The 26,469-nt window shown below is 43.2% G+C and overlaps 1 protein-coding gene and 1 long non-coding RNA gene across 2 annotated transcripts in view; both read left to right on the forward strand.

Moving 5' to 3' along the window:
• Nucleotides 1-4,192: 4,192 nt before the first annotated feature.
• Nucleotides 4,193-5,009, forward strand: LOC105353969. The gene is made up of 2 exons (XR_908674.2): nucleotides 4,193-4,377; nucleotides 4,481-5,009. It is a non-coding gene; the product is annotated as an uncharacterized LOC105353969 (long non-coding RNA).
• A 2,528-nt stretch (nucleotides 5,010-7,537) lies between these two features.
• Nucleotides 7,538-26,469, forward strand: part of LOC101165720 (adenylate cyclase type 1) — a 53,483-nt gene continuing 34,551 nt past the window's right edge. The window contains exons 1-4 of the mRNA XM_011474265.3: nucleotides 7,538-8,753; nucleotides 9,256-9,405; nucleotides 14,841-14,959; nucleotides 18,908-19,019. Of these exons, the coding sequence (XP_011472567.1) occupies nucleotides 8,139-8,753; nucleotides 9,256-9,405; nucleotides 14,841-14,959; nucleotides 18,908-19,019 (996 nt within the window). The 5' untranslated portion in view covers nucleotides 7,538-8,138. The remainder of the gene's footprint in view (nucleotides 8,754-9,255; nucleotides 9,406-14,840; nucleotides 14,960-18,907; nucleotides 19,020-26,469) is intronic.

A 26,469-nucleotide genomic window follows, 5' to 3' on the forward strand; every position in this document is an offset into this window, starting at 1 on the left:
AGGAAGGGGGTTGGATCCAGAGAGAACCAATATGTTCAGAAAAACAAAACAGACTTGCTGTTTTAGTGCGCTCTTAACTACTCCCACTATTGAATATTCCACACCAACTTTTGCAAAGCAGTCAGATTTAGTGTGACACATCAATGGACTGGAACTACATAGAGTACTTAAACTGTTAGTATAACTGCAGAGCATTGGTGTATTAAAAAGAGAAGCAGCTATCTGCTCTGGAGACTATGCTTTATTTTGAAACATAAAGTTATAATGCCTGTTATTTATTTAATTTTGGCTCTAAAATAATTGTGGAAAATTATAAGGCTACGTTTAAAAAAAAAATCTCCTTTTTTCCCCAATGACACCTAGATTACCGGTATGTTTTATTTTTTACCAGACTTATGTGATGTTATTACACTCTCCAGTTTAGAATTCAGCTTTCTGACAAATCCAGCGTAACACATTGTTTTGATCGTAAAGCTTTCCTCCAGGAAATAGCACAAAAAGCCTGAACAAACTGATTAAGATTCAACAAAAACAAACTGCATCCACTGCTACATGGTACAAATATTCTTTGAAAATAAGAAACTACTTTAAACAAACATTTTTGATCCTAATAAACTCAAGGAGTGGCGATTTAACACTTACAAAGGAACACGTTGGACGCACTTGAATAGAGTGTTAACACTGCTTCCTGCTGCGCCGCCTCCTTGTGGCCTGGTGGACTTTTTCTTTTACAATTTCCTGATATGAATTCTCCAAAATGTTGTCAAGTAACAAAAATTGTGTCCAATTGTCAATTTTTGGGGAGACTTTTGCAAACTTTTATACAGAAACACTTTGATTACAACATTTAGACCCACTTTCTTTGTACTGTCTGCAACACTTTATCAAATTCATAGTGTTTGTTTATTTAAATAATAGCTCAATGGAAAGCGCTGCTTCAGTTTCGATCCGAAATCTTTTGCGGAGGGAGATGAGAGGCGCTGACACGCAGAATTAAAAATATCTCTCAATAACACTCCCACACATGCTGCAACCCAAGAGGCAGCTGAAACACACACACGCTGCCACACACACACTGTAACTCTCAGCTTACGCTCTTCTCTCGTGCGCATAGATAAATATGTTCAATCTGCCAGCTGTGGTGCGATTTAAAAAAAAAAGATATCAAAGCAGGTGGGCGTCAAAGAGATCGTTCAATTATTTTATTAAAATATCAATGCCTGTTTTGCATATTCCTACATTTAAAGCTTGTTGTCAACATATGAGGAGGTAGAAATGCACTGTAGGAACGATTTACGAGCACAATAGACTTAATGAGGTCCTTCTGGGGCTGCATTAGCATTTGTGCGGCCCATGTCAGCTGGCGTGTGCTTCCCCCCCGTCTCTCACAGGTGAAGTATGGAGCTAATTGTGTTTGCGTGAATGGCAGCGGGCAGGTTTATTCATGAATGCAAAGAGAATATCCTCCTTCATGGAGAGTCCAGCTCTCGGTTGTCTTTCGCCGCGTCTCCCTGCCAACTGGGGTCGTGCACGCAAACGCACCCTTGGTCGGGGAGTCATCTGGCTGTGATGACTGCAGCGGGACAATCAAAGCCGCCTGGATGAGAGGCAGGTTTGGCTTTGACATTTTCAGAGTTGAACTTGAATCTGTAGATTCGCAGCACACACACACGCCTCGCTCTCCCTTCTCTACCTGGGAGGTGGTTACGTTTTTTGGGGCTTGGTCACCTGCGAAGCGCCTCCCCGTCCTTCGTGTCAGAGCCTCAATTTGGAGAAATGTCAGTGAGCACGGCGAGGCCATGTCACCGCAGACGGGTAGCTACAAATGCATCATCTCAAAGCAAAGCAAGAGGGTGAGCGGATGGAGGCTGCAGTGGAGACAAAAGACTGAAGGGAGGGGAGCCGCAGTGTCAGATTGGGAAACACCTCTGTGGCATATCAGTCACAACTGCTAGCCTTACTGCCTCTGTTGCCATGGCAACTGTCAGGGATCCTGACGAGGGTGGGATGATCCAAAAAATAAAATAAAAAAAAGAAAGAAAATTCGCAGCTGTCGCTCACTTCAGAAGAAACAAAGCCGGTGCACGGATTGGCCTGACGCCTGCAGGTAAGAGGCTCAGCAGTGACAATGATGCTCCCAACCAGACGGCCCAGATGTTCCAGAGCAAAACCCAGAGCTGTTCACGCACTGCACTGCAGGCAGAGGCAAGTGCTGCCTTCTCACATCCATAATTAAAAAAAACAAAAAAGTGAGACTTGAATTCAGTCGAGAAGAGGAAACATGAAACGGGGTTTAGAAGCTGTTTGTGCTGACTTCAAAACTGCTTCTAAGTTTTTTTTATCTGAAAAGGTTCCTCTCTCAAGCTGCGTTCATAACAACCTTAACAATATATGTTCACCCCTTCCAGTGAAATGTTTTTGTAAACGGGCAAAAAAACCTACTGCATTCAAGTGTAGCTGCGTGTTACGGGCACAGCCCTCTGCTTTGCCCTCATCCTGTTGATTTTCACTTCAGTTAATTTCCTGATGATGTTCACCTGGGACTGCAGCTTCATCAGCTGTGACTGGCCGCCTGCTGGTCATGTGGTGCTCCTCTACCAGGAAGCCGGAGCCTATTAAAGCACACCTGGGAGCTGAGCCTGGCAGAGTCTGGTGAACTGTCTCTGGCTGACACTCACTGCGATCCTGACTCTCTTTTGGCTGCATGCTTCTGACTAAGCTGTTTTCCTCAGGTACGTGGTGGGAGGTTGTGATCAGGCAAGTTTGGGGCCCCATACATTTTCACACGCAGGCTGAACTTTGTTAGACACACCAGGTAAGGGGTTGGTGCCATTTCTTGTAATGTTTTGTATGTTTGTATTTAGACTAGTTAGGTAGTCTTTTGTTGTTCTTTTGATTTATGGGTTTAGTTGCAGAGTTAGGCCTGGTTTTGTTATATTGAGTTTATTTATTTGGCACAACCCAAACGTCACTTCCTCCCCCACAGGTAATTGTTTGCAGCAGCCTGAGTCTTTGAATATTATAAACCATATTTATATACATCATCCTTGACTACTTGTCTTATTTCATGGTTGTACTGTTGCGCCCTCCCCAGGGACGTAACAAGTGGGGGCTCGTCCGGGATCACGCAACCCTGGAGTAAGCAAGTGGTTTTTTTTGTTGTTACCGTTTGCGTATTCTTGTAGAATCAATAATGATCTTTACTTTGCAGGCGTTCCTTGATAGTCCGAGGATCGAAGTCCTTGAGTCTTGTCGTAAGGCCGACTTATTGTGTGTTGCCGCCCATTTTGGTATACCAGTGTCTAGACATGCCATTAAAAGAGAGCTCAGGGCTGAGCTTATAGAGCATTTAGTGGAGTTAAAGGTCCTTGTTGCCAGTGTCCCGTCTGTCTCTAAAGATGAAACTGCCGGTGTGGCTGTTGACAGCAACGCTGTGGGTGTTGTCACGCCTCCAGGAAAGGTAGAGGAAGCTGAGGTCCCTCCTGCGACTTTACCACGCTTTGATCCTTTGTCCCCCGAATTGGGGAGTTCTAGCAGTGATGCTAAGCTTAAGCTTCGCCTCACGCGGCTACGTCTGGAGACAGAGGAGAGGGAGAAAGAAAGAGAGCGACGGGCAGAGTATGAGCTCCGCCTGCAGGTTCGCAGGATGGAGATTGAGGCGGACAAGGAAGTCCGGCTGAAGCAGCTGGAGGTTGAGGCTTTGCAACACTCTGCAGCACAGTCTTCGATGGCAGACACTGCTACTGCTTTAGCGGTTTCTAACGGGAAAAGGGGGTTTGATGTAAGCAGAAACATAGCGATGGTGCCTACGTTTCGTGAGTCTGAGGTGGATTCCTACTTTAAAGCTTTTGAACGTGTGGCAATAGCTCTTGACTGGCCAGAGGACATGTGGTCCATATTGCTCCAATGTAAGCTGGTGGGGGAAAGCTCAGGAGGTTGTATCCTCTCTTTCTGACAGCTTACAATGCACAGTCCTGAAGGAGTCTGGGATTTATCCCGCTTGACCAGTGGCAGGTTTTTTTTTTTTTTTTTTGGCAATACTTAGTTGTAGGTCTGTCTTTGTACAGCCTGTGTTGTCTCTGTCATCTGTCCTGGGTTTTTGGGCACTGGAATGCGCATTTGTGGCTCGTGTTAGCACTTTGTTTCGGGGTGCTTTTCTTTGTGCCTTGTGCTGACACTTTGCTTGAGTCATTTTGCTCATTTGTGTGAATTTGTCATTTGCACATCTTTGGACACCAGTTTGTGGTTTTGAGTAATCTTCTGCTTCAAGTCCCCTGGTATTTCTTAGGCGGATGTCCAACCACAACCAGCACCTTATGCGTTGGGCGCTGTTCGTACAGGACTACAACCTCGAGATGCACCACAATCATACTCTGTGTAGGCGAGTGTTTTTCTTCGTGCGTGGTCTGGACTTGTAAGGGTGGGAGTGTTACGGGCACAGCCCTCTGCTTTGCCCTCATCCTGTTGATTTTCACTTCAGTTAATTTCCTGATGATGTTCACCTGGGACTGCAGCTTCATCAGCTGTGACTGGCCGCCTGCTGGTCATGTGGTGCTCCTCTACCAGGAAGCCGGAGCCTATTAAAGCACACCTGGGAGCTGAGCCTGGCAGAGTCTGGTGAACTGTCTCTGGCTGACACTCACTGCGATCCTGACTCTCTTTTGGCTGCATGCTTCTGACTAAGCTGTTTTCCTCAGGTACGTGGTGGGAGGTTGTGATCAGGCAAGTTTGGGGCCCCATACATTTTCACACGCAGGCTGAACTTTGTTAGACACACCAGGTAAGGGGTTGGTGCCATTTCTTGTAATGTTTTGTATGTTTGTATTTAGACTAGTTAGGTAGTCTTTTGTTGTTCTTTTGATTTATGGGTTTAGTTGCAGAGTTAGGCCTGGTTTTGTTATATTGAGTTTATTTATTTGGCACAACCCAAACGTCACTTCCTCCCCCACAGGTAATTGTTTGCAGCAGCCTGAGTCTTTGAATATTATAAACCATATTTATATACATCATCCTTGACTACTTGTCTTATTTCATGGTTGTACTGTTGCGCCCTCCCCAGGGACGTAACACTGCGCAAGTTTCTATGACAAACGGGCAGACATTAAACACACACTGAAAGTTAAACCAGGTTGAACTTTGACCAATCAGGGACTTTGATTTGGTGACGCATGGCATGTTTTTTAGTTCACAGAACTAACAACCATTAGAAAATTGATCATGAAGGAGAATTAATGATTGCGGTTTGTGCCTGGCTGGAATTCTATAACACCAAGTCTTTCATATATCGGAATAGAGCTGTGAAAAAAAAAAAAAAAAACCTTTGTTGTCACAGAAACCCAAATTTTACTTTAAGTAATTCTTCTAAAAATCCCTTCGACCTGTTCCGTCACCCTCAGACGACCCAAAAAAAAAAATCATAAAATGGTTGCTATGGAGATAAAACCAACAGAAATAAAGAATTCTTTATTATTATTATTTTTAAGGAATTAGTCACATGCAGATCTATCCAGGCTGGCAGGGGCAGAAAGGGAGAGGGAGGGGTGTGTGGCAGCCTCTGAGGGTAAGTTGAAAGGGGGGCAGGGAGGGTCTGGTAGCGCCTGCAGGCCATACAACACTGCTTTAATTTTAATCAGAACAAATGTCAGATTCAGCTAATTTTACTAAATATTTAGAATTCAAGTTGGGAATTGTTGAAAATAAAGTCAAGATTTTCACTTAAGGACATTTATGATTAAAAGCTGCAGTCAGAATTGATCAAATAAAAACATTACAGTAACATATATTACAGTATCATCAGCATAAACTAGTTGAGATTCTGTTTGGCATAATGTTTTAACACAAAAGGTGTTCACTTTTTTGGATGTATATTTAAGTAAAACTTTTGTGCAATTTCAACAAGTAAGATCAACCACACTGCTAGGTATGTTGGGTTGTTACATCACTCTACACGCCAGTATCGATTAGCTCTTCACTTTGAACCAGTAGATAGTTTGTCTGCCTTTTTTCTCAGCCAATCACAATTACATTTTTGCCTTTAAATTCATGGATGGTTGTCTCTCTCTGCATTCTTGATGATAAGCCTGCCCTCCTTTACCCCATTCTCCACCTGGAACAATGCTTTGGTCTGTCCCTGCACCACCATCAGCGTGTACTGTAGGCTCCATGATGTCATCTCTCCACATCCCCAATTTAATTTCCTGAGTTCTGCTATATATTTACACTTCTTGTTTGCAGTGCATGGACAGTGGTCACAGAGTCGAGTGACATCACAACTGAAACATACAGTCTAATATTTAACCAGCTATAAGAAAGTATTCATTCAGATGTTCTCTAAAAATTTAGAATATCATGGGAAAGTGTATTAATTTCCATAATTCCATTTAAAATGGAAACTTTCATAGAATATGAATTCAGTGCCCACAGTTTTATTTATTTCAACTATTTCTTTGTTTTTTTGTGCATAAATTGGGGTTTCAGTTCATTAAACCCACAAAAACAGGATTTCACCAGCACTGGACATTGCAGCGCAAATCATAACTGACTTTTAATTTCACGCTGGACCTAATGCAGCACGGGTTCTGCTCTTCACAGTCTTCCTCCAAACCCTTGGACGTTGATTCCCAAATAAAAAAGGCATCAGAAAACAGGATCTTGGACCAGAGACCAACAGTCCGGTCCTTTTTCTTGACTCAGTTGAGACATTTGTTCTGTTGGCCCAAATGCCTTGACCCGAAGAACCCGAACACATATCTTAAATGCATCTCAATGTGGTGGTTCTTGAAGCTGTTCCTCTTCTTCATTCCACTCTTTCTGGATGTCTGCAGGTTCTTGTGATAATTCGCTGTTCGTCTCTTTTGTTGGTGCATCTTCTCCTGCCACAGTTTTTCCTTCCATTAGACTTTCCGTCGATCTGCTTGGACACAGCGGTCTGTGAGCAGCAGCCTCCTTAGCTAGGAACGTTTGTGGCTTACCCAGACTATGAAGGGGATCAATGATGGTCTTCTGGCTGGGTGTCAAGTTTGAAGTCTTCCCCATATCCAACCGATCTGACAAAAATGGGGAACCTGTGCAGGTGCTTTGAGTTTAGTAAATGATTAGTTGGTTTAACTCAGTTACGTACATTCATTATTTTCCTGGAAAAATGTGGGCAGATTTCTCCACAATTCTAATTTTTTGAAATGCTTTTTTGTGAGGTTTACTTTAATTTTTTGGAAAGGATCTGTAAATATATAAGTGTGTCTAAACACATTTTATTTCATTTATTTAATCATGATTAAATAACGTATACGTATACATTGTATGGAAATATGTTTATGACAACGTGATGGTAACTATGCAAAAATGCAAACCATCTCTAATATGCTAATTTCCTCATTGCGTGCCTTCATTCCTTCCTTTTCCATGATGCATCAGGTTCTTTGGGCTGCTTTCACACGTTCTTTCTGCTCGCTCTGACATCAAATCTGACCCTTCAATTGTTCTCTTCTGCACAAAGTGGTCATTTCTCACCGCGCGGGGGGGGGGGGGGGGGGGGGGTTAAAAGCAGGAAGGGAAAGACCAAATTCCTGCTGGATCGGCGCATCCACCGGTGCAGCTGATCTATTTTTAGTCGTGAACTACATCAGCTCTGCCTGCAGACGCTGGAAGGGGAAATCACCAGCGCTGCTTTGCTTCATCCAACCACTGACTTATCACTAAAGCACGTGAAAGCAAGCAGCCAAGACGCACGGACGCACAGGCTTCCCCCCCTTTCTTTGGAGGAGAAGCATGGGTTCCGAGTGACGGAGGGTTGTTTGTTGAGCCTCGTGGGGAGGCGCAGGACTACAGGTGACCCCCCCTTCCTCCCCACTTTCTGAAAGCAAGGCAGGTGGTCCGCGAGCACGAAAGAAGGGGTGAGAGAGAAGAAGAGGGACGAGAGAAAGGGGAGGCGCGCGCGAAAAGTGGTCGGGCTACTTTTCTGACGACGCATCAACCTGTGGATAGATGAGGCGCGCGGAGCGCCCACGGACACCCACTTCCCTCTGACCCTCAAGGAGGATGCCTGCTCGATTCCCAGCAGGAGGACAGATGCTTGGAAGTTGAAGGCTCCTGCGCCACCCTCCTCAACCCCCTTTTCCCCCAGCCCCCCACCCCGCTTTATGAATGGCCGGAACATGGAGGAGATGCCATTCGCAAGAGTTCAGAAGCGGCGCAGGACGGGTCACTGCCCGGCCCCTGCCCCTCTGGACGCCATCGCCTGCGAGGACGAGTTCAACAGCCACGAACTGGAGGCTCTCTTCCAGAGCTACAACCTGAAGCTGGAGCAGACCTCCACCCTCAAAGCGCTGGCAGTCCTCATCGTGGCTGCGTCGTCGATGACCCTGATGGAGCTGCTCTCCAGCCCGCGTCTCACCCTCTCCAAGGGCTCCAACCCGGTGCACTGCGTGGTCTTCCTTTCCCTCTTCATCGTCACCAACGTCAAGTACCTGCAGGTGACGCAGCTGCAGCAAATCGCCAAGCTGGCGCTGCTCTTCAGCTTCACTTTTTCGCTGCTCTGCTGCCCGTTCCCGCTCGCGCTCGGCACGTCGGAGCCGGCGCACGCCACTGCCCCTGAGCAAGGCGTGTGGCAGCTCATGCTGGTCACGCTGGTGGCGTACGTGCTGCTGCCCGTGCGGACGCTGCTGGCCGTGCTGTTCGGCATCATGCTGGCAGCGTCTCACTTCGTTGTCTTCGCCACGTCGTTCACGGGGAGGAAGCAGCGGATGTGGAGACCGGTGAGTGGCCTGCGGGGCTGGGAAGTTTCACTCCACAAGCTGGGCTTTGGAGCTGGAGGAAGAGGCTGAGCGGCGGGATGCTGATGCTGGGAGACGCAGATCTGAGGCTGGGGAGCTGTCCAGCCGCTGGTGCTGAAACTTCTTTCTGACAGATAAAAACTTCAGAAAACAGATACTTTTAACACTTCTGCACGGGATTGGAAGTTTCACTTTAATGTTTCTCACCTTAAATAGCTTTTTAGATGAAACATTTGTTTAAAAAGTTCCTATTTATAGTCCCTTTCCAATCTATTTTGGTCAAATCAATAGCAGCGAGGCTTGTATTTTCTTGCACAGCAGAAGGATGCACATACTACATCTAATTGTAGCAGAATCATACATCAGGAATCTGCTGATCAATAACCACACGCTTACTGCAGCTTTGGGTCTCCAATTACATGGACAAACAGGCTATAAGGACCTTTTTGTTCCAGCTACACAGCACTGCCTGCTCTTATTGCAGCTCGTGGCCAACGCTGTCCTCTTCACCAGCGTCAACCTGTCAGGGGTGTTCGTGAGGATCCTCACCGAGCGCACCCAGAGGAAGGTCTTCCTGCAGGCCCGCAACTGCATCCAGGAGCGGCTGAGGCTGGAGGATGAGAATGAGAAGCAGGTACATGCTGTGCTTTAGTCCTTAAAGCGCCACTTGAAAACTTTGGAAGTTTTTTTTCTTTTTGTGTGTGTGTGTTTTTTTTTATTTTTTTATATCATGGGCGTTTCAGGTGCCAATGATTTCCAACAACCTGCCCACGGGTGCGCAGTAACTATGACAGCAGCTATTTAAGGAAAGAACAATTACCATGGAGCACGCGGCAGCGCCTCAAATTCCTCCCTCCCTTCACTCACATGCAGCAATTTATCCGAGCGACAATCCGGCAACTTTAACCCACACATGTTTAACAAAAAATTAAATATCCCCCGTGTTTAATACACATCCACGCAGGATATATAGTTTTTTTGCCTCCACTCTTTCCTAACACGCACACTTAGCACCTGTGCTTTGCAGATTAGGCCATGATATGCTGTGTTTTCCCCGCCAGTAACAGGCTCCCTTCTGACAGGTAATTATAAGAGCAGATTGCTTTCATGGCCTCTCTACTCCGGGAAAGGTCACAGTTTATCTGAGCATAAAACACGCACACACTGACTCCCTGATTGTTATCCATCAACAGGCAGCAAGCTGGCCTGATGCATCTGTGAACACACGACTGAGACGCCCGTTGGAGGCTTAGATGTCTGTCATCCCTCGGGTGTTTGTCCTAGGTTTTAGCTTGAAGATGAATCCAGAAGGTGCAATTGATTCTTCAACAAAATCCAGACTAGGCTGGAAGAGCTTCCTTTTTTCTTTCCTGTGAAAGCAGAATACGTCATCTGTTTGGCTTTCCGTACTGACAGGAGGCCAAATGAGCCCAAAGTCTGAATGTCTGGGACTTTTATGACTTCTTCATCCGATTTTTTTCAGTGTTCATCTTTTACTAGATACCACTTAGCAAAAACATGTGTTTACTGTGAACTAGGAAAATCAGAATCCCAGAATCTTCAATCCGTTGCACTTATTTTTAAAGTGGATTTATAACAGGACTGGTACCAGTTGGTACCGGGCTACAGAGTAAAAAAAGAACAATCTACATTTTCTTGTTTTTTTCATGATCTGAATCTGAAGAAAGTTTTTTTAAAAAAAAAAAAACTTTCCACCACATCCAACTCGTTCTTGACCAATGTCAAGTTACTCGGTCACTCTTGCTGATGAAACATCAGTGAAACAAATATAAGGGATAAAACATTGTGGGGCAAAAAAAGACGATGTTACTTGATAGTTTACTAATGTAGCCGAGCTTCATTGCTGATGCTAACACTTTTCCAGCAGAAGAAGTATGTTGTAATGTGGTTGATTTAGAACAATGAGGTGAATTGAGTAGGTTCAGTGTGTGACTAGAGTCCAGTAGCTGAATGTTTTTATTAACGCAGGTCTTACAGATCCGAGGTCCAAGGCTAATGTAGTCGATGTTTATTCTTGTATAGCAAAGAAAATTTTTGCTGATATAAAGATGATATAGCATTTTCATGCTAACTTATGGGCCTTAACTGTGTCGACGATGTCATTGATTTTTTTTAGTGCAATTGTTTTTTTTCCAACAGTGCACGCTGGTCTGCCTCCTGATTGGTTGTTGACCTTGCCAATCAGTCTCCTCCATGCTGCGTCTCCTTTACAGAATGCGGTCATCTTGCCAAATCTACATAAATCTTCAGTCACGATGAGATCTTTGTTTTCACTCTATAATCCTGGAATTATTTCTAAATCTAGGAGAGTTTAAACAAGAGAGAAAAGTGGGAAAATGTTTATGTCTGTCTGTATAAAGCTTATAAAGTGTGTATTGAGGAGTTTCACAGCCTTAAAATATCTGCAATTTTACTTTGTTGATTTCTCCCATTGTAAATTAATTTTAAAACATAACCCATGCCATAAATGAGGGGAAGACTGTTGAGATTTTTAAAATTGTTTATTATTTAGCGGCTGGATGGCTCTGTTGGCTGTGTGTTGGACTGGCGCATGGGAAATAAGGGTTCGTTTCCCAGGATAAGCGGTGAGCTTCATCTCAAGTAGGTCCTTGTGCAAGACTCTTTGTGCTACAGCCTAACTATGGAGCCACAAAGGAGCCCAAGTCTGTGTCCCCCTGTGCCAGTCCCCAGCTGGGATAAAATACAAGGTCGTGTCAGGAAAACCATCTGGCGTAAACACTGCTAAATCACCTGAGTGAATCAGTAAAAGTTGATTCAATGTTAAATGAAGGTCAAACTTTGACCTATCAGGAGCTCAGGTTTGGTAGTGATGTTTGAGCGACGTCCCTTTTAATTCACAGAAGTGGCACCCATTTGAAAATTGTTCATGAAGAAGAAATGAAATATTTGAGATTTTTGCCTCGATGGATTTTTACGACACCAAGTCGTTCATATTTCGGAACAGAGCTGCGAAGAATAAGCCTGAAGCAAGATTTTCTAGACTTTTATTGCTTCAACATTCCGCACCAAACCTCTTCAAGCTGTAGATGGTGGACCTGTGCCAGTGAAGAGAAGTAAAGGATAAAGACGCCTCTCTCTGCTTGTGCGTTGTGAACACCATTGACTGAATGCACATTCAAGAATGTGCATTGTAATCATAACCAGAAAACAGTACATTATTTTTCTAAAAAAAAAATAGGAAGATCTCAAAGTCGGGTTTCTCCAGCAGCTTTTAAAAAATAGATAGATAGTGAAAGTATAAACGGATTCAGTATTTTATTGGCAAGAATGTCAATATATTTGTCTATATATTTTAATAAGGTTTTACCCAGTGTGCAACTATTTACCAAAGTATGGTGTGAGAACTGTTGCAGATCAATAGGAAGAGCTGACCTGATTCGATCAATTACTCCGATTTGTTAACACTTTTAATTAATTTTGTGTTCTGAAGCTTCTTGACTGACAACTCATTTTGTTTGGAGGCCTTTTTAATTCATTCATGCATGCATTATTTACATCATTTTTTGCATGGCTGCATGCATAATAGCATTGGCATAAAAGTCTGCTAACGAGCTCATGTCATTTCACGTTTGGATCTTAGATTTGAAAAATTTCTAACTGGTGCTAAACCGTTTGTCTGGTTCAAGCGTTCAGGCTATCTGAAATGAGCATAAGGTAATTAGGTAACACTTGGGATTAAATTTCACCCTGCGGATATTTCAGTTGCACACAAAAATTTAAAATATTTGCCTATAGTAATGTTTTTCCACAGAAAATGGCAGTCAGATTCTCTTAAATTTAGGGCTGACTTAACACGTTAACATCATCATTTGGTGACTTTTAGTAGCGATTTCCCAGAAAATCTATCAAAATTAAGCCACAATTTATCAGAGAAGTGCTCTTCACTAATGAATGGAATTTGAAGGGATTAATTAGGCAGGTTAACCCGTCGCTCTATTCAAACGGCCGACATTCACCCCGTGGCTAGAAGGGGACTGACAGACGTTCACACACAGCCCCGCTTGGCTGAGGTGAGCAGCAGCTGTGTGAATGGAAGCATTCAACGACGATGATGATGATGACGATGATGATGATGGGGGGGGGGGGGGGGGGGGGGGCAACCCCTGCCTCTCAGCAGCCCGCTCAGCGCAGCCGCCTGATGATTCACCCAGCATTCAAACCATTTGACATCCTGCAGGAATTTCGAGAACACTTGATTCGAGACCATTCGGAAACAAAAAAAGCTTCTCTGCGCTGAACACCTGCAGTCGGGCTTTTTATCCAGTCTGGAGTTTGAGTTTTAGGCTGATAAAAATATCTCACATCAATGCTTTCTTCAGGCTCTTTTGGTGTCAGCGACTTATGTGAGCATCAAAAGCCTTAAAGATGAACTTGCTATTTATAATTCTGAGTTCCTCTGTTGTTTCAGCTGAATGCTTATTTTGTATTTTCTCCATACTTTCTGTTGTAAACCATACAGACATAGCTACTCAACAAAAGGGGAAATAAGCATCCAAAATTATTTCCAAAATTTACAACTTTTAAAAAGTTTTACTTCAATTGAACGGACAAGCAAAGCGTTCAGATTCAAAGGAAACTTGTGTTTGTCAGGATAATTTTTGGTTTTAAAAATGCATCATGTTAACAAAAGATTTGGAGAGGCTTTTTTTTTTCATGGTGTGACATTTATAAAGAATATGGAGGATAAGCGGACGATGACCCTGAATGTCAGCATCTGTAATTGTGTCTGTGTACTAAAACAGTTTAGGCACATTCAGTTTTATTAAAAAGCTATGTTTACAAATCCCTCGGTAGTGCATGTTCAAGCCACCACTTTTAATCAAAAGTCTATGTAAACACACATAAATGCACATATCGGGGTTCTGTGTTCAAAACTCCCAGGGTTCCCAGCTATGCAAGTTTCTACGACTGGCTGTAGGAACAATATGAGTAGCCTATGAACGCACGTTAAACGTTACACTAAGTTGAACTTTGACCAATCAGGGACTCAAAATTTGGTAGTGACGTATGGATGGCTTCCCCTTGAATTCACGGAAGTGCCAATTGTTTGAAAACTGATCGTGAAGGAGAGTTTTGTAATTGAGGTTTGTGTTTGGTTTGTGTTTATATGAGACCAAGTGTTTTATATATCAGAATAGAGCTGTGAAAGAAAAAGCCTGGAGCAAGACTCACAAGACTTGCACCGCCTCCACATTTCACACCAAGCCTCTTCCAACTGTAGGTGGTGGACATGCTCCGGTACTGAGTAGCGTTCAAGAACAGGCCTCATATACCAAGTGTGAACATAGCATAAAAGACATGCACTGGTAAACAGTAGCATGTAGATTTATGATCTTCACTGGTGTCCATGGATTACATGAAATCCTCTCCACCTTTATCCACCTTTGTCATGGTAGGGAGAACACGTCAAAGTAAGGGTGGGGCACCCCCAAAAGCTAGCACAAGGGTTAAAATATGCCATCTCCCTTACTAAAGGTCACGTGGCCAAGGCTTCTTTCCCTATTTGGATCAAAAGTCAGATGGATCCAGGTTTTTGGCTTTTGTGGTCCTTTTAGTTTGGTGTTTTGTTGTTAACAGCATCTTGTTTAGCTTCAATATTAGAACACTCATTAGAACACAACACTTACAAGAAAAGGCAATATATTGTATATTCAAAGTCAAACATTTGTCTTTTCAAACTATAAATGCAGCTGATGTAATTCTTGTTTTTTGATGCTCGTTTGCTGCTAGAGACCTTCAATACAATGATAAAGAATGATGGAAATCTGGGAGAAATGTCCATCAAAAGTTTTGAAAGCCAAATACACTTTTTTTTAAGTACTGAACACCAAAAAAGAACAAAACACACAAATCCTCTCAGTGCAGAGTCAGCGTGAGCGCTGAAGGTTTTACCAGCTGATCTGAAAATATGTCTGCGTGTTTCCAGCGAGGGAGCAGCCCTTCTCTTTACATGGTTTTATCCAGCCAAGTTTGAAGTTTTACCAGCGTCTGATTTTCTTCTGTCGTGACCCCCCCCTCCCTCCCCAGGAGCGTCTGCTAATGAGCCTGCTCCCCAGAAATGTTGCCATGGAGATGAAGGAGGACTTTCTGAAGCCGCCCGAGAGGATCTTTCACAAGATCTACATCCAGCGTCATGACAATGTCAGGTATGGAGGCGGCACCATGACAACTGCAGGGGTGTGCTGCTCTGATCCAGCTGTGACATCAGGAAAATGGGTTGTTAGCACAAATGCAACTAAAGCACAAAAAACCGGTTGGAGCTTCTACCTCCTGCAGGTTGAACCTCAAACCTTTTTAGGAAGTTGATGTTTGGCGTCGATCTCAAAACTGGTCTATCTATTCGAGCTCAACAGCCGCCAGCAGGAGAACAGCGAGTCAATTTAGAGGCAAACTGAGCCAGATGTTTCCTCCACAGGAGATGAAGGAGCTCATGTGTCAGAGAGATATTTCTGCTTTTGTTTGGCAACCAAAATGAGAGTTTCCTTCATTGTGAAGGTTTTCAAGCAACCAGAAAAAAAAGTAGAACAACCTTAAAACCAAGCAACTTGCAAATTAACTAACCATTGATTGACTTAATTGATGAATCGATTTATGTTCCTATGATCCAACCAGATTGATCTGTCTGAGGAAAGCTGTCAATCAAATCAACCTTAATATTATAACGTTGTTTCAAAACGAAATCAATTGATAACTACCATTAACACTTACTATAATGTAAAAATGACCAATTATGACACCCCCCACAGAAAACAACAACGTCCTCCTGTGAAATGACTTTGCCATGTTGGAGCCAGGCATCAACACTAAGAAGTGAATGGTCCGAGTCGGTTTGAGTTGTCTTTTCTATGGCAACCACTCTTACTGATCAGGTGTGAGCTTGTTGGAAGGCCACACCCCCTACCACTTGACAGCGGGCTTGGCAGAATCACTCAATTCAATGTTTCGAACGTTTGACGTGAGACAACATACTTTTAGTGAGGCATCTGATTGGTCAGTTTATAACTTGAAAAACTTGCACAGAGAAAAGTATCATGGAAAAATATTAGGATTATCAAGAACATGTTAGAAAATTTATCAGGGCAGAGTCCTGACATATTCTGTCTGACATTTCTTGTGTAGATTTAACATCTTAACATGTAAATGAAATTAAAAAGAACTCTAAGTGAGCTGTTAACTACATGGTGTAAATTCATCTGAAAGTCAGTGAAAGATGATTTCCACCTTAGCTGTTTCTTGTTTTTGTTTTTTTCCCCAAAATATGTACAGAACGCAAAATATGGCTGTGCTCTAAAGCACTTTATTCATTTTTTTTTTGGTGTGTTTTCCTACTATAAACTATACGTCAGAGTAAAAATCAACTTGATTCCTGAGTTTCTTGTCCTCTGCGTTGACGAAAACTCCTTTATTCTTTGCCTCAGTTCGAAGTTAAAAGTTCACTAAAGAACTAAAGCTATTTATTATTTTATACACACGTAATTTCTCTTCCTTTCTTAGTTCAAGAATGCATCAAAGGACTTAGATTTAGGAAATCGTCTTTGATTTCAGTTGTGAGAAACTGACACTGCAGTCAGAGATCCATGTGGGGCTATGAGTTCATGAGATATCATAATGCGAAAACTAGCTTGAGTTTATTTGTACTTACAGGAACTGCAAAAGGACAAAAAAGTAAAATAGTGGAATCTTCACTGAATAAATCCAGATTTGTAGACATGAGAAACATCAAATGACACAAAACATGCCGCCGAGTCCTTTTGTGAAGTCTTCTTTAGCTCACAGTCTATTTGCTTCCTGATAGGATAAACATTTTTGCTGATTAAAGCTGTCAAAAGCAAAGCTGGGCCTCATAAGGCTAAGCTAACAGTCTGATCTGATGTAAAATGATGGTAAATTTTGAGCAACAGGCTGCTTTTCTTTTGCTGTTGCAGCGCATGTTGCATGATGGGAGCCCTCCCTTTGCTTTTTTTTTTGGCAGCACAGCTCGGTCGCAGAGGATTCTGATGTATGCAAAGCTGGGATCACGACTGCTGCTTGACAGAAGAGCTCTGCTCTGAATGGTGCTGTGCTGCGGTTTGGTGGTGGTGGTGGTGGGGGTAACTACACATGCGATCAAACGTTCTGGGGGCCACATCAAAGAGAGGAGGGGCAGATTGGAGGACGGTCACACCTTTACGTGGCAGCATACAACAGATTTCTTTTCCTTTTATTAGCTTTGTGTTCATGCGTGGATTTGCAACAGCTCCCCCAGAGATGAGTGGGAGCCGGATTGCTGGGGGAAAACGTCTGGGGAACAGCGATTCGTGAAAAACGAGACAGACAAAGCGGTGAGAATCTCTCTCAGCAGAAGTGCTGTTAATGTTACATGAAGTACTGGACTCCTTCATAGAGTAACTCTAATAAACCTCTTCTCCTCACTTCACTTCTACACTTGAACATCATCAACACCTAACCTATCGGCCTTTGACAGTCAAAGCAACATTACACTGGACCTATCCTTACCCTCCTGTACCGGTAACAGACGGGTTAACCCAAACTACATCCAACTACAGTGTAACAGGTGGAAATGAGGCGGTTTCTCTTGAGCGTTCGAGTTATTATGTCACAAATCCGAACAACGTCATTTGTGTATCAATGGTGTATCAAGGTCGTATCAGGTCATCGATGGAGCTGATAGAAACCTCTAGTATTATACCGTTTCCATCTGTATGGATGGTGAATAATGATAGGTGATAAGTCAAAGATCGGCTTCTAAAAACAAAAGTTTTACTTGGAAAGGGGAAAAAAATTAAATCATTTAGCTCACATCCGGTTATATATATATATATATATAGACTCAACAATGCTAAAAATGGGTGTAATGATTCATTTTAAGAATTCCTAAGTTGTGGTTGCCAATATGATTCGTAGTCAATATTTGTTCATTTTGAATGATCCGATTCACTGACCTAAAATCCATCTTTGGCCAAAAATTCGTCCGTTGTGACTCATAGATGAATATTTGGGTACTGAACGGTACAGGTGAACCTTTCCAGATTCCTTAAGAGGATAAAGTGTAAATTGAATATGTGTACAAACAAACACGTAAACTAGAATTAATGGCAAATCCATTCACATTTTAGTTTCCTATAATTCAGCCAGCTGTTGTTTTTTCACATCAAAATAATACAATTTATTAGAATATTCTATGGTCACGTCTTTGCTAAATCCAAAGTGTTTCCACACACTGGACTGCAATGATGGCTAAATCATTTTTTGCTGCATCACGTGTGTCGTCTGTGATGCATTTGGTTGTTTTTTTGTATCTCAATCCAAATGGTAATTTCCAATATTGATTTAATCAATTCCTTCCATTTTGAATCAATTTTATGATGGTATTAAACTAACAACTTGTCTCAGACAGATGTGCCTGGTTGGACCGCGGTAAGGGATAGATAGATAATCGAATTTAAAAAATGTAGATTTTCTTTAATCCGTGAAAAAATGACAAAAGTCGAGATGACTTACATTGCAACTGTTGCAAACCCTCCCACACAGGATTCAGAGGGGAAAAAAAGAAAACCTGCCTCAGCACATCCTGTAGGAAAAGTGCTTAAAAACTCAGACAGCCAACTTTCGTAATTAAAATAAATGTTGCTGCGACTCGGAAGTCCTCTCCTGTGAGACGTCAGGCTTTCTCACTGCGTCAATAAGATTCATAACACCTTGTTTTGCTGCCATCTGGCCCGCCTGTGAGCAAATGAATGAGGGGCTAAGTGGTTCCCAAAGCCTTCCTCAACCACTACATCAGCTCAGCCAATTCAGAACTGTAATTGATTTACCGTCTGCTTTAAAAGACACTTTTCCTTATCAGGGACTGGATTACAACACTCAATGGCGCTTTGCTCTTGATCACTATTAGGTGGTTAGTCTGCCTCTGTGCGATCTACGGGTGTTTGGTTGGTGAAACTGTCAGTTTTTGTAGCTTTCTTTTCTTTTTTAAATTTCCTCTTAAAAATGCAGCGCTTGAAGTTGCAGGAAAAAGAAAGAAGATAAATCAACTGTCATGACAGATGAGCTATTCACTTAAGATTAAAATCTCTTTCTTTGCTTCCTGACAGCATCCTGTTTGCAGACATCGTGGGCTTCACCAGCTTGGCTTCTCAGTGCACTGCTCAGGAACTGGTCAAGCTGCTCAATGAACTCTTTGGGAAGTTTGATGAACTCGCCACGGTAAGAGCTTTTTTTAATCAGTTAATCCTCAGTAATACACTCAACACCCACTTTATTAGGTACACCTTGTTAGTACCGGGTTGGACCCACTTTTGCCTTCAGAACTGCCTTAATCCTTGGTGGCATAGATTCAACAAGGTACTGGCAACATTCTTCAGAGAGTTTGGTCCATATTGACATGATAGCATCACACAGTTGCTGCAGAATTGTTGGCTGGACATCCATGATGAGAATCTCCCGTTCCACCACATCTTAAAGGTGATCTATTGGATTGAGATCTGGAGACTGTGGAGGCCATTTGAGTCCAGTGAACTCATTATCACATTCAAGAAACCATTCTGAGTTGATTCAGCTTTATGACATGGTGCCTTATCCTGCTTGAAGTAGCCATGAGAAGATGGTACATTGTGCTCATAAAGGGATAGACACAGTCATCAACATTACTCAGGTAGATTGTGGCACTGGAACCATGCTCAGTTGGTATCAAGGGGCTCAAAGTGTGCCAAGAAAGTAAAAAATATCACTCTTACTTAAAGTATATACCACCACCGTTGATACAAGGCAGGATGGATCTATGCTTTTATGTTGTTGATGCCAAATTCTGACCCTACCATCTGAATGTTGCAGTGGAAATAGAGACTGATCAGACCAGACATCGTTGTTTCAGTCTTCTATTGTCCAGTTTTGGTGATCCTGTATGAATTGTAGCCTCAGTTTCCTGTTCTTAGCTGACAGGAGTGGCACCTGGTGTGGTCTTCTGCTGTTGTAGTCCATCTGCCTCAAGGTTGGACGTGTTGTGCGTTCAGAGATGCTCTTTTGCAGACCTCGGTTTTAACCAGTGGTTATTTGAGTTCCTGTTTAATCTAGCCACAGGGGTTGCAAGCCAGTTGCCTCTGTGCCGGTCCCAAGCCCGGATAAATAGAGAGGGTTGCGTCAGGAAGGGCATCCGGCGTAAAAATTGCCAAAATAACCATGCGAATCATCCACAACACTTTTGACATACCGGATCGGTCGAGGCCCGGGTTAACAACGACCGCCACCGATGCTGTTAACCTACAGGGTGTCGGTGGAAATTTGACTACTGTTGGTCGAAGAAAGAGGGGAGGCAGAAGGGCCCGTGGCCAGAGAGAGAAGGGAAAAGGCAGGAACATAGGTTTGAGAATAGGGACTCTTAACGTTGGCACAATGACAGGGAAAGGCAGAGAGCTTGCAGACATGATGGAGAGAAGGAAGGTAGATGTACTGTGTGTGCAGGAGACAAGGTGGAAGGGCAGCAAGGCACGTAGTATTGGAGGAGGATACAAACTGTTCTATCATGGTGTTGATAGGAAGAGAAACGGGGTAGGAGTGATTCTGAAGGGGGAGTTTGTAAACAGTGTTCTAGAGGTGAAAAGAGTCTCAGACAGGATGATGAGCCTAAAGTTAGAAATTGAAGGGGTGATGGTGAATGTAGTCAGTGGGTATGCGCCACAGGTTGGCTGTGAGTTAGAAGTGAAGGAGATATTCTGGAGTGTGTTGGATGAGGTCATAGAGAGTTTTCCCAGAGGAGAGAGAGTTGTTATTGGAGCAGACTTTAATGGGCATGTTGGTGAGGGCAACAGAGGTGATGAGGAGGTGATGGGCAGGTTTGGTGTGAAGGAAAGGAATCTGGAGGGACAGATGGTGGTGGACTTTGCGAAGAGGATGGAAATGGCTGTAGTCAACACTTACTTCCAGAAGAGAGAGGAACATAGAGTGACATACAGAAGTGGAGGTAGGAGTACTCAGGTGGACTACATCCTATGTAGACGAGGTCATTTGAGAGAGGTTAATGACTGCAAAGTGGTGGTAGGAGAGAGTGTAGCCAGACAGCACCGCATGGTGGTGTGTAAGATGACTCTGGAGGTCAGGAAGAAGAAGAGAGGGAAAACAGAAAAGAAGACCAAGTGGTGGAAGCTACAGAATGAAGAAACTTGTGAGGAATTTAGGCAGAAGTTGAGACAGGTCCTGGGTGGTCAGCATGAGCTTCCAGATGACTGGGAAACTACAGCAGAAATTATCAGGGAAACAGGTAGGAAGGTGCTAGGTGTGTCATCTGGAAAGAGGAAAGACGGTAAAGAGACTTGGTGGTGGAATGAGGAAGTACAGGAATGCGTCCAGAGGAAGAGGTTGGCTAAAAGGAAGTGGGATGTAGAAAGGACTGAGGAAGGTAGACAGGAGTACAAGGAAGCGCAGCGTAGAGTGAAGAGAGAGGTGGCAAAGGCCAAACAGAAAGCTTACGATGAGCTTTATGACAGGTTAGACACAAAGGAAGGAGAGAAGGACTTGTTCAGGCTAGCCAGACAGAGAGACAGAGATGGGAAGGACGTGCAACAGATAAGGGTGATTAAGGACAGAGACGGAAAGGTGCTAACAACCCAGGAGAGTGTACAGAAAAGATGGAAGGAGTATTTTGAGGAGCTGATGAACGTGGAAAATGACAGGGAAAGAAGGGAGGAAGATGTGGTTGTTGTGGAGCAGGAAGTAGCAGAGATTGGAAAGGATGAGGTTAGGAAGGCTCTGAAAAGGATGAAGAGCGGAAAGGCCGTTGGTCCTGATGACCTACCTGTGGAGGTATGGAAGTGCTTAGGAGAGACAGCAGTGGAATTTCTAACGAGGTTGTTCAATAGGATTTTAGAGAGTGAGAAGATGCCTGAGGAATGGAGGAGAAGCGTTCTGGTTCCGATCTTTAAGAACAAGGGTGACATGCAGAACTGCAGCAACTATAGAGGAATAAAGTTGATGAGCCACACAATGAAGCTGTGGGAAAGAGTAGTGGAAGCCAGGCTTAGGAAAGAGGTGGAGATTTGTGAGCAGCAGTATGGTTTCATGCCCCGTAAGAGCACCACTGATGCCATTTTTGCTTTGAGAATGTTGATGGAAAAGTACAGAGAAGGTCAGAAGGAGCTGCATTGTGTGTTCGTAGATTTAGAGAAGGCGTATGACAGGGTGCCGAGGGAGGAGCTGTGGTACTGTATGAGGTCGTCTGGAGTGGCAGAGAAGTATGTCAGAGTAGTTCAGGTCATGTATGAGAGAAGTATGACGGTGGTGAGATGTGCTGTAGGTCAGACAGAGGAGTTCAAGGTGGAGGTGGGACTACACCAAGGATCAGCTTTGAGTCCTTTTTTGTTTGCTATGCTGATGGACAGGCTGACAGACGAGGTAAGACAGGAATCTCCCTGGACAATGATGTTTGCGGATGACATTGTAATCTGCAGTGAGAGTAGAGAGCAGGTGGAGGAACAGCTAGAGAGGTGGAGGTTTGCTCTGGAAAGAAGAGGCATGAAGGTCAGTCATAGTAAGACAGAATACATGTGTCTGAATGAGAGGGATCAAGGTAGAAGCGTTAGGTTACAGGGGGCTGAGGTGAAGAAGGTGCAGGAGTTTAAGTACTTGGGGTCAACAGTTCAGTGTGATGGGGAGTGTGGAAAAGAGGTGAAGAGGCGAGTGCAGGCAGGTTGGAGCGGGTGGAGGAAAGTGTCAGGAGTGTTGTGTGACAGAAGAGTGTCAGCAAGACTCAAAGGAAAGGTGTACAAGACAGTGGTGAGACCAGCTCTGCTCTATGGGTTAGAGACGGTAGCAGTGAGACAGAGACAAGAGGCTGATATGGAGGTAGCGGAGATGAAGATGTTGAGGTTCTCCTTAGGAGTGACCAGGTTAGACAGGATAAGGAACGAATACATCAGAGGGACGGCTCATGTTGCCTGTGTTAGCGACAAAGTCAGAGAAGCCAGACTAAGATGGTTTGGACATGTTCAGAGGAGGGATAGTGGATATATTGGTAGAAGGATGTTGGAGATGGAGCTGCCTGGCAGGAGGGCAAGAGGACGGCCAAAGAGGAGATACATGGATGTCTTGACAGAGGACATGAAGTTGGCTAATGTTAGGATAGAAGATGTTCATGATAGAATGAGGTGGAAATGGATGATTCGCTGTGGCGACCCCTGATGGGAAAAGCCGAAAGAGAAAGAAGATTTGAGTTCCTGTTACTTCTCTATCAGCTGGTACCAGTCTATTCATTCTCCTCCGCTCCTACCAACATAACTGTTGCCAATTCTCTGACCATTCTGAAATACTACACATTCAAAGTCACTTCAATCAACTTTCTTCCTCATTTTGAAGCTCGGTTTGAACTGGAGCACATAGTCTTGACCATGTTAACATGCCTCAATGCACTGAGTAGCTGGACAGGTGTGCTGTAAAGTGGCCAGTGTGTGTATGTACTTCCTTGTAAGCATAAATGTGTCTTTTGTATCTTGTTTTTCTTTTTATGTGACATCAGGCAGAACTCACACAGTTTTAAATCCAAATGGCAAGAACTGTTCATGAACTTTGATGTAATTTATGAGGCTCGGTTCATAATTTTAAATACAAAGAGTTCTAACTCAGAACATCCGCCTTAGTACTTTTTTTTCAGCATTCAATTTTTATTTTTTTCTTGTACTTTAACAAAAAAGAAAATTAAAAAACTGTATTTAAAGTTATTTATTTGTATTTATCTAAATGTTATAGTCAAAAAAGACCCAAAGAAAGTTCCTCCCGTGTCTCATTGTGAAAAAACTCGAAAGCAACATATTTGACTCAAAGTTGCAACTCATAAACATTGATTGTAATGTTGTCATGGCAACTGTTCAAGGAACTGACTCATAATTTTTCATTTGAATAATCATTTAGTAATAGAATAAATCAATCACCAAAGTCTAGTTCAAGAAAATAGCAATTTGAATTGAGCTTTATCCTTCAGCGATTCCTGAAGATCACTTTTCATGTCAAGCTTTCTATGTATTGATCCAAACGGTGAAAGTAAAGCAGAGAGGCTGAGTGACAAGGAGGAGGAAGAGGAGAAAGTCAAGAGGGAGAAGGCACTGGAAGGGTAAGAGAAGGAGAGCTCACGACTGAGGAGGTGGATTGTTTTACTGTGTGGTGGGACTTGGGAGATGGTGCATGGTGGCGTGCAGGATGCAGCGGCGAGCTGGTTTGGCATTGTTCCCTGGGAAAGAGGATTACCGGTAGGTGAGTGATAGGTGATCTGGAACGGTAACACTGGAATCATGTTAATTTTGTATGAGACACACATTTGTCCCTCTGTGGTTCTGAGGGGTTTCTAGTGACTACTTACCAAAAATCTACAACTGGAGCTTTATTCACTCTCAAAACCAAGTGTGGTTTTACTTTTTAGCTTGTCTCCTTGTGGAGCTTAGTTTATTCTGATAGTTTTCTCCAAATGAATTCTGAGTATTTCTATACTATAAGCTGCATTGGATTCGGTGAGGAATGTCAAAATTTTGCACTTCTTTATTTGAGATTAGAAAAGGAAGTGTCACAGTTAGAACTGCTGCTGATGTTAAAGTAGTATGGATAGAATAATAAAAGTACAAAAAAAGGCCAGTCCATCCATCCATCCATCCATCCATCCATCCATCCACTACATCCGCTTCATTCCTTTTCGGGGTTCTTTAGGATGCTAGAGTCTATCCTAGCTTATGTCAGGTGAAGAAGAGGTACACCCTGAATGGGTCCTGCTAGTCTACTTAGAACACCAGGTTTACTGAGACTCCCATTTTTGGGATTGATCCACATTCGTTTGGAATTGCTCAGCTTCCACCTTATGGTCTTCCAGCTTGTCCATCTACACTCACGCTGTTGCTGAAGTCCACCAACCAGGAGGCGATGTTTAGCAATTTCATTTTGACAGAAACACCATTTCAAATTAAAATGGAATAGATTTTCAGTTACTCTAAAATGAATATAAAACAAGCCGTGTATTGAAATATCATTTTTTTGGTATTGGATTGTAAACTTTGTTTTATTTCAAACTTTCATTTCAAACTGCATTTCCATGTGATCGATGATATCAAAAAACCTGTGACAGTTTAAAATGCACTTGATTTTGCAATTATTTAAAATTTTATTTATAAAAATTTCAGATTGAAATTTAAATTGCAAGATGCTTTTTCGTATTGCTAGATCAAACTGCAAACTAAACTGACAACTGAGAATTGCTTATTAGTTTAAATTCTGAGTGAAAAAACGTCCACACAAAAGGCCCCAGACTACTGCGGGTTAAACTGGAGAACATCAAAAACATTTGACTAATTCAAAAAAAAAAACCCGGGAAAAGAAAATCCTTTTTTACATCAAAGTCAGCGAGCCGCTCGCTTTGACTTCCTGCCAAGTAGCCAAGACAAGTCTTCAGACCTTTTACTCTTGTTTTATAACACACACACACACACACGCACACACACCGGTGCACACAGTCACACACAGATGGATTATCCCTCCTCAGTTAATTCTGTATCTCCACAATCAGTCATGGCTTACTGTGCGGAGAGTGGGGGGGGGGGGGGGGGTGCTTGATACAAGGTAATATGTGGCTCACTATCACTGCTGCAGCTCTCAGCAACCTATTATATGGAAATCTTTTGATGAGGACATATTGCACATATTGCATGAGTGTGTGTGTGTGTGTGAGTGTCAGCAGCTACATCCTAATTGAGATTTAGAACCTGTCGCCTTTGCTCCAGAGAGATTCACTTTTAAACCTGCTCTGTCACAGATGCTGAGAAAATCTGACAACACATTTACTCCCTGAACCCGGAACGCAACACGCCAAACCCAAGCTTCAAACCACAAGCGACAAGAGAAATGCATCACTGTGGGGAGACACACAAACACACACACACACACACACACACCAGCTCCTCCACCCATCCAAATCAGCCAGCGTACATTCTCAAATATGTCTCTGAAAGCAAACACAGATTCTTCTCTCCCGACTCCTGTCAGCTGACGATTCCCCCCACCGCTTCAGCACACACACATGCACACCCACCCACACACACACACATATTTCTGTTACTGGGATAATCATCCGCGTTATGAATTCTCACATTCTCCCACGCCAGAATCTTTCTGCAGCCGTGAGCAGAAAACCAGAGCACCACGTCTTCTCTCTTCTCATCTCCTCCTCATTCCCCACAGATGTCATGAAGCCTCTGTGTGTGTGTGTGTGTGTGTGTACTTTTCCCACAAATGTGTGTTTTTCACTCAGGGGCTGCTGCAGGCTAAGCTTTGTAGGGTCTACAATTATTATTTTTGACGATTGTGAGTGACATGCCAAAAGGAAAGCCTGTTCCAAAATAAATGGGACAGTACAGTATTTAACGTGCAGTCACGGGGTTGTTTGTGTTTTTCTGCACGTTTGTGGCTAAAAATAAACTTTAGAACTGCAAACGCTTTTTTATTTTTTCACACTTTGTGACCAACTGTCTGAGTACATGTGGGCTGGCTGCAAAATTCAAGAGCACGATGGAGCATTTAAAGCAGACCCGGACAACAAACAAACAAACAAACAAAAACGTCTCATCAGCGTGATTTGCACTGGAGCTGCCATTCTTTGTCTTAAAATAGAAACTCAGCAAAAGTTCACTAT

This window comes from Oryzias latipes, chromosome 4 (genome assembly GCF_002234675.1).
Source record: "Oryzias latipes chromosome 4, ASM223467v1".
NCBI classification, from domain to species: Eukaryota; Metazoa; Chordata; class Actinopteri; order Beloniformes; family Adrianichthyidae; genus Oryzias; species Oryzias latipes.